This window comes from Platichthys flesus, chromosome 10, assembly GCF_949316205.1.
Source record: "Platichthys flesus chromosome 10, fPlaFle2.1, whole genome shotgun sequence".
NCBI lineage: Eukaryota > Metazoa > Chordata > Actinopteri > Pleuronectiformes > Pleuronectidae > Platichthys > Platichthys flesus.
Genome location: NC_084954.1, coordinates 19128768 through 19145358, shown reverse-complemented (window position 1 = coordinate 19145358; position 16591 = coordinate 19128768). Strand labels below are relative to the sequence as shown.

Sequence of the window (16591 nt, the reverse complement as noted above, 5' to 3'; positions counted from 1 at the left end):
TTGTTGATTTTATTTAATCATTTTCGATTTCTTCCAGGGACTCTTTGGCAGCTCAGCTTGAGATCACTCTGACAAAAGCGGATTCAGAGCAACTGGCGCGCTCCATCGCTGAGGAGCAGTACTCCGACCTGGAGAAGGAGAAAATAATGAAGGAGCTGGAACTGAAGGAAATGATGGCCCGGCATCGTCAAGAGCTCAGCGAGAAGGACATCACCATCAGTTCGGTGAGTCACATTAACCTCTGACTCACGTAGGTAGACGCACGCTCAAGCTTTATAAAGGCACAGTGGAAATGAAAATAAGTGCTAGTGTTGTGCTTGGACAGATAGCAGTGGCAGGCAGTATCATCTATAGACAGCATATGTGGCTCATTATTCATATCTCTTCTGTTGCTGCAGTTGGAGGAGGCCAATCGCACCCTGACCAGTGACGTCGCCAACCTCGCTAACGAGAAGGAGGAGATGAACAACAAACTGAAGGAGGCAATAGAAGGTGTTTACAATGTTTCAACTTTGTATATTACGCAAGCTTATTATTTTTGTCAAGGTTGACATCCATTTTTGTGTCTTTGTTTCTTCAGAGTCCGATAAGTCAAAGGACTGGGAGCAGCTGATCTGCCAGAGTAAGATAATGTTTGAGAAGCAGCTGCAGTCGGAGAGGACACTGAAAACTCAGGTAAGTCATTTTTAACCCCAGGAGTCGATGATGATGCCAGTGTGATTTAATAAGTGGGAGGGGGGACTGACCTGAGAGCAGGAACAGAGAAGTTGACTGAGACCGTGAAAGTTTGCATAGAAAGAAAAAAAAACTACAACGGTTCTGGATGCAGGTTATTTCTCCTGAAGCTCTTAAAACTACTTAACTGTCAAAACAATCTGAAATGTCATACTCGTGTCCGTCTACAGGCCGTCAACAAGCTGGCAGAGATCATGAATAGGAAGGAGGTCCGTGGTGGAGGCAGTCGCCGTGGTAATGACACAGACATGCGGCGAAAGGAGAAGGAGAACAGGAAGCTGCAGCTGGAGCTGAGGTCGGAGAAGGAGAAGCTCAACAGCACCATTATCAAATACCAGAGAGAGATCAATGAGGTGCAAGCGGTAGGTAGCACAGCCACAGCCTGTCTTCCCACAAACTTTGAGCATGTGCAGCACAGTGTCTCCTGTCCTTTCCTCTCCTGTTTCTTTGACTGGACCTCGTGTCTGAGGCTGTTTTTTTCGATTTTGCAGCAACTGGCCGATGAGAGCCAGATGCGTGTCGAGCTGCAGATGGCCCTGGACAGTAAGGACAGCGATATCGAGCAGCTGCGGAATCTCCTGCAGACACTCAGCGTTCAATCAATGGACTCCGCCAGTGTCAGCAGTGGACCAGAGTTTGATACTGATGATGCATACGCAGGTAAGAGCTTTCCTAAAGATGTCAATCCATAAAGCCAGCTTCATACCATATATACTAAATAGATTTGCTGTCCTTGATGCTAAAATAAAACTGTTACAGAAATCTATATAAAATTTGTTTTAAGTTCCAAGAGCCTTGGGCTTGTGAAGAAACAAAAAAAATAGTTTGTGTGTTTATGATTTTTTTACTGCAGCAGGTTTACTGACCTTCAGCTAAGAATTTCAGTATCTGATTTGGAAGTTCAATACAGATATGCAATGATATGTTTCCTATTTTTTGTGGAATATCAAGCAGCACTGTTAACTGCTAATTTCTTCAGCAGGGGTTAGCAGGACATGTTCATGTGATATAGTAAACAAGCCAAGTTATCTCTAACTACACTAACAACACATTGGAAATGTGCAACAAATTTCTGCCAACTATAAATGTCAAACCTTAGTTACAGACTGTTGTATTGAATTTGCTCTCTCAGACTCGCTGAGTCCAGGCTATACAGCTGCCTGTAACTGCTGCAGACATCCTAGTGTAATGATTTAACCCCAGAGAGCAGCGTGAAAGCCCAACTCACTCTGCAGATACTATGCAGACAAATACAATGAGACCCGTTTAGGCCGGTTTTTACAGGTGAGAACGTCCCCAAATGCATCAATGCACTAAGATCGGATCACTCAAACCACATCGGGAGGTGGTCTCAGACGCATGTGGCCACTTTCGTTTCACTTTGTGAACGCAAATGCGCCTACTCTGCTGTCGTCCTCTGACCCGTAAACACAGTGACCTGGGAAACTTCTAGAAGTTCAGACTGGGTAAAACCACATAATTTGGTCTTTGTAAACAAATGACATTTGTGAGTGTTAGCATTAAGAAGTGAGATCAGATCACAAGTGGTAGCAGGAGATGCCTTCAGGATGCTTTTCAATGTCAGGTGTGAACAGACCTTCTTAGCGCTGGCCACTTGTGTTACTCCCATTCCCCTGATGGGTGTCTGATGAGTCAATCTTTGACTTTTAGCGGCAGCCCTAATATACAGGTTTAGATCCATGTAAGTACAGAGCATTACACAGGACAGAAATAAACCAGTTCAGTGCTATGATGTGAAAGTCGAGCTCCCATTCTATCCCCAAAACAGCAAGAAAGGCAGCTAACCTGTTTGCCTTCCTAATTTACAGTGAAACTGAGAGATCAATGTGCTTCAATACAATATTTAACATCTCACACTCTTTCTTCCTGTCACTAAGAATCAAGACTTGAAGGTTGGCTCTCTCTCCCTGTGAGAAACAACACCAAGAAGTTTGGATGGGTGAAAAAGGTACTGTTGAGAAGACAAGCGAGCAGCTTGTTGGTGTACAACAGTGTTTGTCCTTGAGACACGTGTGTTCTTACAATATCTGTTCTGTCTCTAGTACGTTGTCGTGAGCAGCAAGAAGATTCTCTTCTACAACAGCGAGCAGGACCGAGAGCAGTCCATCCCCTACATGGTGCTGGATATAGAGTGAGTTTGACACCTGACTTATTATCACTTTCACGTTATGCATTGTAGTGATGTTGAGTTTTGTATTAAGATGCTGCAGTTTGTTGTCTGTTGTGTTTTTTGACGAAGATCTAACAAGACTATTTTCCATCACAAAGCAAACTCTTCCATGTGAGGCCTGTCACTCAAACCGATGTGTACCGTGCAGACGCCAAAGAGATCCCAAGGATATTCCAGGTCAGTCACAGCTCTGCTTCAGTAAAGTCACCTTTTAATAAATATTACGTATTATTAACCAAACTTCTGAGCAATAATTGATGTTTGATTGATTTTTTGAGTGTCAAAACCTTCCATCCTCTTCTACATTCTCCAGATTCTTTATGCCAATGAAGGGGAGTGCAAAAAGGAGCCTGAGTTTCCTGTGGAGCCGCTGCCCATCGGAGAGAAGTCCAGCTACATCTGCCACAAGGGCCACGAATTCATCCCCACGCTCTACCACTTCCCCACCAACTGCGAGGCGTGCACCAAGCCGCTGTGGAACATGTTCAAGCCGCCTCCTGCTCTGGAATGCAGGCGCTGCCACATCAAGTGCCACAAAGACCACATGGACAAGAAGGAGGAGATCATTGCTCCCTGCAAAGGTAGGATTACACCCAAATAATCTTTGAAGTAAGATTGGTGCTGCGTTAGTGCAGCTTTAAGATTTATCATGACAATCTGCATCGGCTGTCGTCTGATGACAAATTAACCTTTGGGGGCAGAAAACAAGTATTTTTGGGGCTTCCTGTGAAGCCATCAGATATCAGGGTCTGTGTCGATTATTTATCACACATTTTTAACCTGTTATTAAACAAATAATTGTTTCTGTTGCTGGTATAGGTCTAGGCAACATTTAAAATTATCTCTATTAACAACTATCGTCATATGAATGCGGATGAACTAGTAAGCCGGTAGCCGATGCAGTTTGATCAATGTGCTCGGCCTCTTTTGCTCTCCACACAGATCGTTTACTGGTGGGCAACCAAAGCCTACTTAAATGTGATTGGGCAAACTAGAAACACAAACCAGAAGGCTTCCAGCCTTAAAGTCTTTATATACACATGCAGAATCTGTTTATAGTGATTAATCTGATATTAAAGGTAACAGAATATTCATCTCCTTAGTAAACTACGATGTGTCAACGGCCAAAAACCTGCTGCTCCTCGCCGTGACCCAGGAGGAGCAGCAGAAGTGGGTGAGCCGGCTGGTCAAGAAGATTCCCAAGAAGCCTCCGCCGCCAGAGCACTTTGCACGCTCCTCGCCACGCGCCTCCATGAAGGTGCAGCCCAGCCAGTCCATGAGGAGGCCCAGTCGACAGCTCCCCACCAGCAAGAGCAGGTAGACGTGCAGAGGGGAGAGTGGGACTTGATGACTGTGACATAAATAAATACAATTTAAAACAAAAATTGTATTCTTAGTGACATTCACCAGATTGATATTGGTCCTTTATGAATTTATGTCAGATTACACACGGGGTCAGTAGTGAGCCAAGAATATATTTTCTGATCTAATACAGACTAGTTAGAAAATACTATCTGTCAGGGTATAATGGTGTAGGGGTCACGTATTTGCTTCTTAGTTAAAGACATATTTATTATGTCAATGATCAGTGTTGCGTTTGTTGGCTTTGAGAGACTTGTTGGTGTAATGTGCCATTATTTCATCTAAAGTGGATTTATCTTGAGTTATATCCTCTGGTCAGGGTTAATTCTAGTCTGACTCCTCTGGATCAGTGTCCTTTTTTGGCCACTGTTAGCCTTCGGCCATTTCAAACATACCTCCTGGCCTGATTGGCTGATCCCTAATAACATCCCATCTTCAGTGCACACACTTTCCAGAAAGGCCAAACGTTCCCTAAAGCAGTGTTCGTGTCGCCATCATTTTCAAGGCATTAATACGATGAGTTGTTTTTTTCTTCTCTGCGTGTGCATGATGTTTTCTTTACACGTCCTATGGCCAGTGTTGTTGTGTCCCTCAGGACCATCCTTTACGTGACATGATAGCGGTTGCCAGAACCAAGAGGGTTTACAGATAATTAAGTGAATTTTACCTGGCCATCAGAACTCATCTCCCCTTTCAGATTGGATGCCTTTGGTCTCCAGGACTGGCACTGGGCATTGGATGATATCGATGATGACTGTTCCTCAATTCATTTCTGATGACCACATGTGGTAACGCTGTGTGCAGTGTGTTGCAGTGATTTCAGTGTCAGTGGAGTGCAGTGTTTAAAGACCCCCTGCTGCTTACACTACATTCACACTATTACTTTTTCATTTGAATATGCATCAACTCTGCTACAGATACGTCTAGAGACATTTGGAAACGGTGCTGGTCCCTTTTTGTGTGAAAACTTTTGGGCAGCGCTTTCTTCTGGACTGACAGAAACAATGGCATAGACAATTATAACCTTTTGCTGATTGGGTCTTTTGAGTCACAACGTAACCTTATAACATGACCCCCTTCTAGAAGAAAACAATTGGCATTATCCTCGGCTACAAGTGAAGAACTTAACATGAAAATCAATTACAAGCGTTGCTGACCCTGTTGTCTTTGTGAACACTGTTTACATGTGAGGAGATGAGTTATTGAACCAACCTGTTTACACTGGCACTCGCATGCCAAGTGTTCATGAGTGGTCCAGTGATGAGTTTTCAGGTGTATTAGTAAGGGATTGAAACTGATACGTAGCCCAAAAGCTTGCTTTGACAAAGATCGTTTCAGTTTGGAAACACCATTTTTCTATTATTGATGAAGCCTGGTTTTCTTACATGAGACACATAAAAGTGATGTTGTCTTCGGGGTGATATCTGTCCACAGCAGCTACAGAAACATACATCTTATAATTTTCTAAAGCTGCTTGGGACCAATGGGCTCTTGTCTGGTCACATTGTCCTGTTGACTTGCTTAAAACTGCCTCTCCGATGTGACCTTGCGTTCTCTGACCTCAGCCCTCGCAGGTCAAACGGCTTCAAAACGAGCCGAGGAGATTCCAACACTGGACACTGGTACAAATGACGACTTCCCTTTTCGTTTACTTCCTTAGCCACACGTTTTCCTGTAAAAAACTTTCCTGAGAAGAGGTGTTTTTTCTGTGAATGTGGGGACACAGTCCTAGTTGTCTGTCTGTTTGTGGTGGTGGTGTTTTCGCACTCACTCTACATTTGGCCCAGTGCATGTTACTTACATGTGAAGGAAACATTTAGCTGCTCACCTGACAACTGGGGTCAATTCACTACTGGTTTGAAGGGGAAGCATTTTCCTCTGGGTGAGATTTGTATTCACTGTTGCACTGTTTTATAGGTTAATTTATCAATTTAATTTGTATTTTTTGCACATGCACTTATGCGACTTATTACATCTTCTCAGGATTTCTAATGTTGTTACTTTATAATTGTTTAAAATAAAATGTATTAAAATAAAATATTCTATACCTTGTCCTATTACGCCAGAGCCTGTTATACCTGTGGTTTTAGATTGTTGCAAATGTGTTTGCTGATATGTTTGTTAAGAGCTTTAGTTTTCTACTGTAAAATGTCCAAATCAGAATCTAACTTGATTAACTGTTCTCTTAGAAAATGTAAAGGATATCTACCAACAACAATTTTAAAACAGATTTCAGCCAATATATTGAGATTTTGCTCATATGATATTTATATTTCAAGTCTCAAATATGAGTAATGGCCTTAAGAAACACATCATTGGTTGGGCAGTACTTGATATCTTAAAGTGTCAGAAACAGAATCTCTCACACATTTCACCGTTGGTATTGAGTTGGTATCTATGGAAAAAGGGGGCTTTGTGGTTTCTTATTGACAGGTGTGTATGTGTAAGGTCTGTGAATAAACCAGGGACTCCTGCATAGATTAACTGTAGAAGGTCTGAAGACGGATGAAAGGTAGAACGAGTGATTCAGGATTCTTCAGTTGATGTCATTTAAATCTTCAATCTTCCTGCTGTCTCGTTCAGGATTTGCTCGTACTAACCCCTGCATCTGTTTGTCTCTCCTCTTCCAGTTAACCTTGCTTGGGAGTGTGGTGCATCTTCGAGGTGGTGGGATGTGTTTCCTCCTAAATCAAAGACTGTGTATACAAAGCTCTGTTTGCAGATCAGCACACTGAACTCCACATCACTTCTCCACAACCCCCACCCCCCTGTCCTGCTTCAGCCTGTGACAGTCACAAAGTCGTTTTTTTACCATTTCATCGACCTTCAGCGGTTGAATTATGAGCTGAAGTCTTCTCCCAGGCCTGAGACGAGGACACATGGGTGTCTCTAAAGGGAGGGGCTGGAGGAGCCCACGCAACACGAGAGAGAGCTCTTATAAACTCGACTAGGGCTGACAAGAAGGGGATTATTCTTACCTCAACACTTCTCACCAAGACACGCTGCCTGAGCTAAGGACCCAACAGGACAACTCTTGACTCCACCTTTTGGAAATCTCGCGGCCAAATAAGAAAAAAAGGAAATTTTTGTGTGTTAAATGATTAAGGTTTTAATGGGGGAACACTACACTCAGAAGATAGTCAATTCTGTATTTAGTTGACCCACGGCTGAACTTGATCCTAGATACAGTATCTGTACTTATTCAAACTCTTTAACATTGATTGTAGCTTCCTGCTTCTCACCATTCTGCTTTCAGGGGCGTGTCCACACTGGGTCGCAGAAACTTGAATGAGGTACTTAAAGCGAACAAGCTGTGACTTCTGGGAAAGTCAGTGAGGCGGGGGAAGGAGTGTGAGATTCCTCGCGGATTCGAGCAGACAACTCCTGGAGTGCCCCTCATTCAGATTTCTGATTTGTGGCGCGCTCAGAATCACTGGATTGCTGTCGTTTGTCGTGACTCCAGTAACGGTTACAAGTGAACACAATCCTGCTCTGAATGGCATCAGATGGAGATCCTCACAATCCCATAATCAAACCTGCACTGTGGGTTTTGAGGGTTGTTGTTTACTGAATTCTGGGGGGGTGCACCGTTCATGCTTCTCTGATCCGAGCTCGGCTCCGTTGTGTTTTTTTGAATGTACATCTGGGCTTTTACCAGAGATGACACACAGGCATTGTATTACTTCCAAATATACTTGACTGAAGCCTCCTTTCATCACCACCTGCTCTGAGTGAACCTGCATGTGTTTTGCCTTTTCAGGCCTCACACTTGAGAGCTGTCACCCACAGGCCTCCACCTGTTACACCTAGTTTTTAAGTCAAGGGGAATTTATCAAAGAGAAGCAGAAACATTGAAGGTAATGAAACATGTCCCATCAGTCCAAATACTGAGCAGCACTATTCCATTGAAAGTTTTTTTAAGTGTTTGTCCTGATATTTTTGTATTAAAAATAACCAAACTCTGAGTTTGGGCACATTGTTGTGTGTATGTGGGTTATATAGCAGCTGGAAAGTAAACTGTGAGAGTGTGTGAGAGTATGTCTGTGTGAGTGTGTGCTGAGTGCTCTCCTTTAACCAAGAAGCATGTTTTATACCTATAAATATACACAGTATATATTTTACATGCCATACAGTGCACATATTATTTATACAGCCTTGTCCACTTTGTATTTAAGGGCTCTACATCCAGATTGCATGTTTGCTACCAAACAGCTCTTTAATAATAACCACTTCAACAATAAAGACATGGATGTGCCTTTTGGTTTCAGATTATTTCTCCAGGATTTTCAAGTACGACAACAGTGTAAGACGTCAATGTTTGATTTATTAAAAATAGTTCAGAAATGAACTACACATTTGTAAAAAACTCTTTAAAATACAGTATTTCTTGTCCCGAGAAGGAAGATCTCAGATATTCTTTGCTCTTGCTGATCTAGTAATTAACACTTGCAGTAAGGATCATTGGTCTCTATCCTCACTACAGGTGAATAAAGATAACTAGTCACTGGAATGTTAAGAAAGAAATGTGCAGCTTTAACACTGGGATAAAATGTTAAAAAAGTTTTAAAATGGGAAAGAATTCTACAACAATGCGGCTGCGACCCGTCAGTGTGATGTCTGTCGATGCAGGCCTTGTTCCAAAGTAACCCTGAATAAACTCTGGATCCAGCTCAGTCGTCTTTCTTGGCGCTGCGGCTGTGCCTCTGGTAGTAGAGCACGGTGAGCAGCACCCACAGGTTCAGCAGCGTCATGACGATGAACCGCACCAGAACTGTGACAAAGGCAGAGAGTTCATCAGAAATAAGACGATGGGAACTGTTCACTGTGATTCATCCATGTGGAGATTCTTAACTCTACTGCTAAATGAAGGATCTGTGAGTTAAAAGCTGCTGACGTGAATGTTCCTGCGTCTGATAAAAGCTTGACATGGTCCCTGGGTTTCATTTTAAGAATGTTGTGTGCAGAGGTTTTTATAAACAATCTTCGGTGCAGAGTGAAGTTGGAAAACCTGTTCATCCTACCTGGTTTTTTATCTGCAGTGAAGATTTTATAGTCAAAGCCTTTCATGCAATGAAACTGAATATGCGTCACTACTTCACATGAGGGGTTTGTATACAAGTTTGAGTTATTGATCTTAAATGGTTATTTTTTATCATAATGAATCAACAAGATTCAGACCCGAGTTCACAACTTTTCAAAATAAAAGCTTGGTGTAAAGCATAAACCTGTTCAACTCGTTCTGCAGTGTGAAGCTACACTGCCCCGCCCTCACTGACGGCTGCAGATCGCCTGTTTATTCTGACTTTATGAAAATCCAAAGTATCACACTGACTAATCATACCAAACCTGACCTCCATTTCTTGGGCCCTTAACAATACACATGGCAGGTGTGAAGCTGATAAGATGATGGCTTTGCGATATATTCTCACATACAGACAAGAGGTTCGTGGAACTAGTGGGTACATAATGATTTCAGTCACTCCATTAAATCATCAGATTGTCCTCTGCAGGAAATACAGGCTCCACAAATTGAAGAAGCCAAAGTTTAAACGTCTCGTACTGTTTTGAGAAGTGGCCGTTAGAACCTCTGCTCACATTCTTGACCTAGTTGTCCATCTTTTACACTACATCCTGTGTGTTCCCAGAGGAAGTACTGCACTGAACTGGGCATGCAAAGAATTCCTTTGGCCTTAATCAATATCAAGGTTCCAATTCAGCAGCACTTTTTTCACGTTGTACAAAAATGCCTCTTGTGAAAATCAAAACTTTCCTCCTGATCACAGAAACACCTACCTTGAATAAAATCCTACTTCATATTTGAGACGGCAGATTACTGCATTTTCTCCTTTGAAAATATGTAAGAGCTACACATCTTTTTTGTAAAAAAAATAATTCAAAACTAAAATTTACCTCAGGGGAGCAAAGGCCTGAAATTCTGACTGAACATGGTCGACAGTACAGACCGAGCGCTCAGAAGCTGCTGCCTTCTTAAAGAACTTCACTCCTGCTCTGTTTCTTCAGAAGCAAAACACCAGCAGCACATGACATGAAAAAGAAAATCTTTACCTCCTGTCAAATTTGAGATCATAAATATTTAGAGAACTAATCATTTTTCAAGAGACAATTTAGGATCCTTATGTGGGATGCGTCGGCTCAAATGATCCCACAGTCGTTTGTAATTCAGTCTCTTACCCTGCATGTCTCCAGTTGTCACCATGGTGGTGTAGATCCGTGCTGAAACAAAGAGGCAGCCGAGTTAATGACTTCCTAATTATCCAAGAGAGCGTCTGATATTTTATTAATGAAGTGTTGAATTGTTAATTTATTAAATTAGGAGCTGAGTAAATAGTTTAATACATATTCATGAACTTAAACATCACAGCAACAGTACTTTAGGGAGAAGGGGGAAAACGTCTCATAAATTGATAACGCGCCTGTGTAAAGCATTCCATGACTTTTTTTATTATCTTCACAGGTTTCAGTCATCTTAAACTTTCCAGACTTGCAAAATAATTAAGTTCCATTACAGTAAATCAGAAAAGCTACAGCCGCTGTAAGAATATTTCTGCAGCCTTTCTCTGCCTGGTCTACCAGCAGTGGTGGCTGGTTAATACTGGGGCACTACGGCTCCTCCAACATCCTGAGAAATGCCTGCATAACAATTGTCCAACAAATTATATAATGATAATTTCCTTTTAAAATGCTTCTGTTAGACTGTAAGCACTTCAAGTTGTTTTTGTATTTGGTTAGTTTCTCTCTAAAAACATAATACTTCCTGGTGTGGGGCACCCAGCCAAGTGGATGCGCTGCTCTTTAATTGGTTGTTGCAGATTTTCCACAGGATGCAGATGTCTGCGCCCAAAAAATTAGTTTAAAAGTTGCACAGGTCTGCTTTTAAGCTTTAGAAAACCTGTGTATGCCACCTGTCTGTCAGCAGCCCAAGTCTACGACTAGCTGCTGATCATAGCGGAGCATCTAGCAGCTAATGAGACTGATGCTTCCTTCAGGAGCTGTGAACTAGAGCGAATTAAAACATCTTAATTAATGTTATTATGTTGGATATTAGACATTCAGATATCTGCACAGCTCAGTTCTGTTTCCACCTTATGTCCAAAAATATGTTCGTGGAGGTTAAAATAGTTTCCATAGATAAATGTTAGCATTAACTTGAGAAATGCTTCTTTGAAAGCAGGTTTATCAGGATGATAAAAGGTCTACAGAATGTAATGTGCAGTAAAAGATAAACACACTGGGGACTAGTGTTTTTTTTCCACTCACCCATACACGTGTAGGTGGCCATACTCCAGGAGAGGGCGCTAACCTGCCCCGCGTCCTTAGATCTCCACAGACACTGCAGCTGTGCAAATTTACTGGCTGCACTGATGAATGTGCACAGGCTCTGAGGAGGGAGAGAGAGAGGGTCAGTGTGAAAAATTAAAGAGGCTGCAAAGAACAGTAATTAAAAGATGGATGACATTACAGCTCCCCAAGAGTGAAGCCAAAGTGTCTCAATCGCCACCTGGTGGTTGGCTGCAGAATAGGTCATGAATCCTGCTTTCTCTATGTTACTTCATTGGCGCATAGGCCAAACTAAAAATTCAAATGAATTTAGTTTCTGTTGTTTTAGGTAGTTCTTATTACACTGTCACTTTTTCTAGTCCAGCGAGTTTGACCTGACAAGCGATTTGTTTGAATACGTTTGATGTAGCTGCGCTTGTCGGTGGATCCTCCTCCACTGACTCGTTTGTGTGGAAAGCCAACAGGTGAGCCCACAGAGTGCATGGTTCAAAGTGGACAAACAGCCTCTGGGGTGAAACGCCATGATTGACAGGTGAGACTGACTCATGATAAGAAAGAAGTGGGACCTCACTACTGAGGCTCCATGCCCTGATCGACTCTGGCTCCTGAATGAATTATTCGCACAATTTGTATCTGGGATATTTCGGTTTCACTTCTGGAAAGTGGGAGAAAGTGGAGACATGTTGTCCATCTTTATGTACAGTCTTGAGACGAGGATCTACGGTGGCCTTCAGGTAACAAAAATGTGAAAGGACCTCTTTGGAGCCAGTGTTCGGTGTGTCTGTAACCTCATTCTAACGTAGAGAAAACCCAAGAATTCTTAGTTTCATGTGATAATACACTAATTATATGGTAAACATATTTTATATCATATTCCATTTCTGCTCATAGATCCTTCAGAATCCTTCACACTCGACCGTTAACTGATGTCTGAGTAAAATGCGACCCGCAGGCCTTTAGTTGAGTGTAAAAAACTTTCCGAAGCATCTAAAAACTTGGCAGAGAATAAAGTGTTGTGGGATCACTGCTCTCACTGACATGTAGAAAGGCCTCCAGACTTCCTGTCATCGAACAACAGGACTACTTGGCATTTCTACGATCTGGGCGTCTCCCTGGGACACAGCCGGTGCAATGATGTCTGGGTAACTTTCTGTTCAAGCCTCCGCCTCCTTGCTCCTGACTGATGGCACACCGTCCCTCCGCTCACTCTCTGACATGCTGACTTATGATTGATGTTGCACAGATTTATTACCATAGCCAGGTCAATGATCCACTTCTCCACGGTGAGGAGCCTCCAGCCTCCGACAAACCTGCACACACTACGTTAAGGCAGTAACAGGTGGCGTAGCAAAATCAGCACAGGCCGAGGGTTCATTGATTTTCTTCAACGATCACTTATTAGGGAAGTGCAACAGTGCGGTGGAAGGATACAACAGAGTGTAGAGGAGGCTCTGCTGCAGACTGCCGCTGTAGTGAAGAATAAGGAGCAGGAGGACGGCGTCTGAGGACACAGGACAGGTTAGAACACGGCCCGAGCTCTTCAGGGCTAATGACGACGGACTGCATGCTTCACAGGGCTGGCTTGGATTTTCTCATTCACGGATCACTGATAAACCGTTACATGATTTCACTGCCTCATTAAACAAATCTGCTTTTGAAGGAATGATATGTGACTCCACCAGAGTTGAGATGTCAGAGATGTGGGGTTGATATAAACTGAGCTCTGACGTGCGGGAAGATTTTCTCTTACTGTGGTTCTCACTTAGTTCAATACCTCCTTCTACGCATAGTTTCTATGCTTATGACTATGGCGTTCTCACATCCTATCAGTAATTGATCATATCAACCATAAACATTATCTACTGATTTATTGTCACCTGTATATTAAATTAACGGTTGGCATAAAACTGGCACTATTTAAAAATAAAACCTTTCTAAATGTTTAAATTGGTGTCTGGTTGTTTATTATTATAAATAACAAAAATGTGTACCTGGAAATAACACGAATCCATTAAAATCAAATAAAATCATTCAAATTTTTTTTTCTATCGTAACATAACAGGTGTTGTGGATGTATAAGGGGGTGGGCGGAGGCTTATGTTTTACTTAAAGAAGTAACTTGTTTGTTTAAGTAACTTGGTTAACAATTTTCTTTGTTGGCCAAAGGATAAACAATGGTGGAAAATTTGAGAACAGGGGGGTTAACAAAATACATTTCCAAGGTTGGAATACTCCACATGTCTTAATTTGATTATATCTTATTCTGACTTTGATCTTATTCAGGTTTAGATAATCAGAAAAGGCTGTTTACATGATAGAGTCTCAGATTATTGACTTAATTGGGTTGATATCAGAATACTGGTGTTCATGTAAACATGTCTAATAGACACGTGCTGTAGAGATTAGCTTATGACATTCAGCACAATCAAGGAGTCTAGATTAAAACTACATCTGCAGAGAGTGTTATTTTGCATATATGTAAGTTGCCTGTATTTCATAAAAATGACAATAAATCTGATTCTGAAAAATGTCCCTAGAATCTAAAACCTATTTTCCAGCCGAACCCTTTTGAAGGACATCACATAACGTCGGACGACTCACCCTGAGCGATGAGGATGGGATACTCAAAGTATGTTGGAGGTGGGTAGTCATAGTACATCTGGTATGTTACAAACACAATGTACCTGCGAAGCAACAGAACATGAGGTCAGGTTATTGTTCACTGATTTAAATGAAACACAGGAGCCACGTTCAAAAGCAAAACACATACACAGTGAGCAATGTAGTGGAGAGGATTTTCACTGCTGAAGCTCAGGTGTCATCTAACTGATCGACTGCTTGGTAACCAAACACAATAAACAAACTGGGGATGGAGTTTTCTTCAGCCAGATCTTTTCTCGTCCTTGAGTGAAACAATTTCAGAGACTCCACAGTAGAAGATCCTTTTTATCAAGCTAAAATAAAGCTGGATGCATGTGCTTTCAGGCTGTGTGTGTAGGTTTCTATGAGCAGGCACGGTGAAGGCTCGGAAACAGATGCAAGGTGAAGCTGCCATGATGCTCAACAATCAAACGTGTCATTTGAGAGGAAAGCTGAACCAGGATATTTCACACGTTAGAAGTAGAAGTCGCTTTCTGAGAATAGCCTATGTCTAAAAAAGAAGATCTGTCTCACAGACTGCCGCTCAAGAGACAGATTTGAGTTTTACACCGACATGGATCATTAAGTCAGCTATGAGTTTTATCAGGGGTTTTATCTGAACAAAGACTCGTAATGTTAGCAGAAGCACAGTCGATGGCGGCACTTTGCCATTATTTTGATTCAGCTTTTTTGCTCTCAGACAAGGCTGGATAATGAAGAGGTCTGAATCTGAACGCTGCAAATCTCAAGCTGCCAGTGGAATAATTTCACAGCCAGACGTGTTGATCGATAAAAGCAGACTGCCCGCTGATTTAATCTGGGCTTTCATTTTGTACGGAGCAAGAACATGATGATTTACTGCAACTTTACTATGTGGTCATACTCTGTAAATCCAGATTCGTCCCACAAAGTGACAATGCCTGATACCAGAGATCCATTAGAGATGACAAGGGTGAATGAATGTTTAACCAGGGAGGTTTTCTTTCCTCTGGACTGCAGACTTGCTTTGTAATTTATATCAAGAAAATAAAAGCACTGCTGCATAGACATCTCCTCCAGTGCAGCTTTGATAAGGCTCGGCTCTTTCCCTGAAGCATGCACGATGACGGCAGCCTGTCGCTCACCCACATAGCGGAGACGTTGAGGTCAGAGCAGCTGCTGCCAGGCACAGAGGAGAGAGAGGACACTGACAAATTACACAGGCGGGCAGACACAAAGATGCTTAGTCCTAAACAACAAACAATCCTGGGGAACAAGTGGACGCATATACATTGGAGAAAAACACAATACAACTGGTTCATCCAGATGTTGGGACTAGCAGACCAAAAAGAAGACAGTTTCTTTCTCCTCATAAAGTCTTCAGATCATAAAAACAACAATTATTTAATGTGAGGCCTTCACAGTGGGATTCTTATTCTTTATTAAAAGGCAGCTTTTGAGTTGTGTGCCTTAAATGTCATTCAGTGAGCAAACAGGAGACAATCTGCTCGTGTCCTATTTAACAATTAATCTACAAAAATCAAATGAATGAGCTGGAGGGATTTGCATGACGCAACCAGAGGGGCGGGAGGATGGTGGGGCTTTAATATAGTTCTAACGTTCTATAAGGATGTTAACAGGCAGGTGGTGGATCAGATCTATGCCGAATTTTCCTCCATGTACTAGGGATTCAGTGTTTGGTCCTAAATCACAGTTAGGAGGATGTAGGCCCTTAAAAACAAAAAGGAAACGATCAATTTGACAGATTTTAAGAGGAGTCTGGATGTGTGGTTTTCTGCACATGGGATCCACACTCTGCTGAACAGGAAGACAACGTAACATGATTGAATCCCACTGAACCCAGGGTTGTGATGACCAACCCTAACACACACCCACACACGCACGCACTCACTCACACACTGTCCTACCCGGTGAGCTCCAGCAGCAGACTGGGGAGACTCACGCCGCTGGATGACTTGACTCTGATCAGCACGAAGATCTGCGGGAACTTCAGCACCATGCACACAAACAGCGTGCTGACGTTAGCGACGTGCAACAGCGTGTCCGGCTGCATCTTCTGCTCTGTTCGCGCACAACTACTGTTTACAGGCTGATCTCTGAGGACTTCACCTCGACCCACAGCCAGATGTGCTGCTACCTATCACTGCTACTGCTGCTGCTGATCGTTAACATCATTCACGAACAAGTTTCCTTTTACACTTTCAAAATAAAAGCAGGTAACCCAGAAGTAGAATATCGTGCCACCGTTGCGATACATGTGTTGAGTGAAAAGTGCAAAGGTTGAAACAAATGAAACGGCACATCAAAATGGGTTCAGAGACAACCGCGGATAATCACGGAAAATCACGAATGAGATGGAAGAAA

At 42.4% G+C, this 16591-nt stretch overlaps 2 protein-coding genes across 6 annotated transcripts in view; one reads left to right on the top strand and one right to left on the bottom strand.

Annotated features, from left to right (window-relative positions):
- Positions 1–8266, top strand: part of rock2a (rho-associated, coiled-coil containing protein kinase 2a) — a 35353-nt gene extending 27087 nt beyond the window's left edge. Inside the window, exons 22-33 of one of the 5 annotated variants that reach the window (XM_062396653.1) lie at positions 38–224; positions 399–492; positions 581–675; positions 906–1097; positions 1227–1395; positions 2634–2704; positions 2799–2887; positions 3025–3103; positions 3240–3507; positions 4030–4243; positions 5854–5910; positions 6919–8266. In XM_062396653.1, the coding sequence (XP_062252637.1) occupies positions 38–224; positions 399–492; positions 581–675; positions 906–1097; positions 1227–1395; positions 2634–2704; positions 2799–2887; positions 3025–3103; positions 3240–3507; positions 4030–4243; positions 5854–5910; positions 6919–6922 (1519 nt within the window). In that variant the 3' untranslated portion in view covers positions 6923–8266. The other 4 variants (XM_062396651.1, XM_062396649.1, XM_062396654.1 and 1 more) reach the window with 4 other exon arrangements.
- A 326-nt stretch (positions 8267–8592) lies between these two features.
- On the bottom strand, positions 8593–16390 carry slc66a3 (solute carrier family 66 member 3). The gene is made up of 7 exons (XM_062396655.1): positions 16135–16390; positions 14189–14271; positions 13019–13088; positions 12840–12897; positions 11567–11687; positions 10481–10522; positions 8593–9059 (listed from the first exon to the last, which is right to left on the bottom strand). The coding sequence occupies exons 1-7, from the start codon at positions 16278–16280 to the stop codon at positions 8959–8961; spliced, it is 621 nt and encodes a 206-aa protein (XP_062252639.1). The 5' UTR covers positions 16281–16390; the 3' UTR covers positions 8593–8958.
- Between the last annotated feature and the right edge of the window lie 201 nt (positions 16391–16591).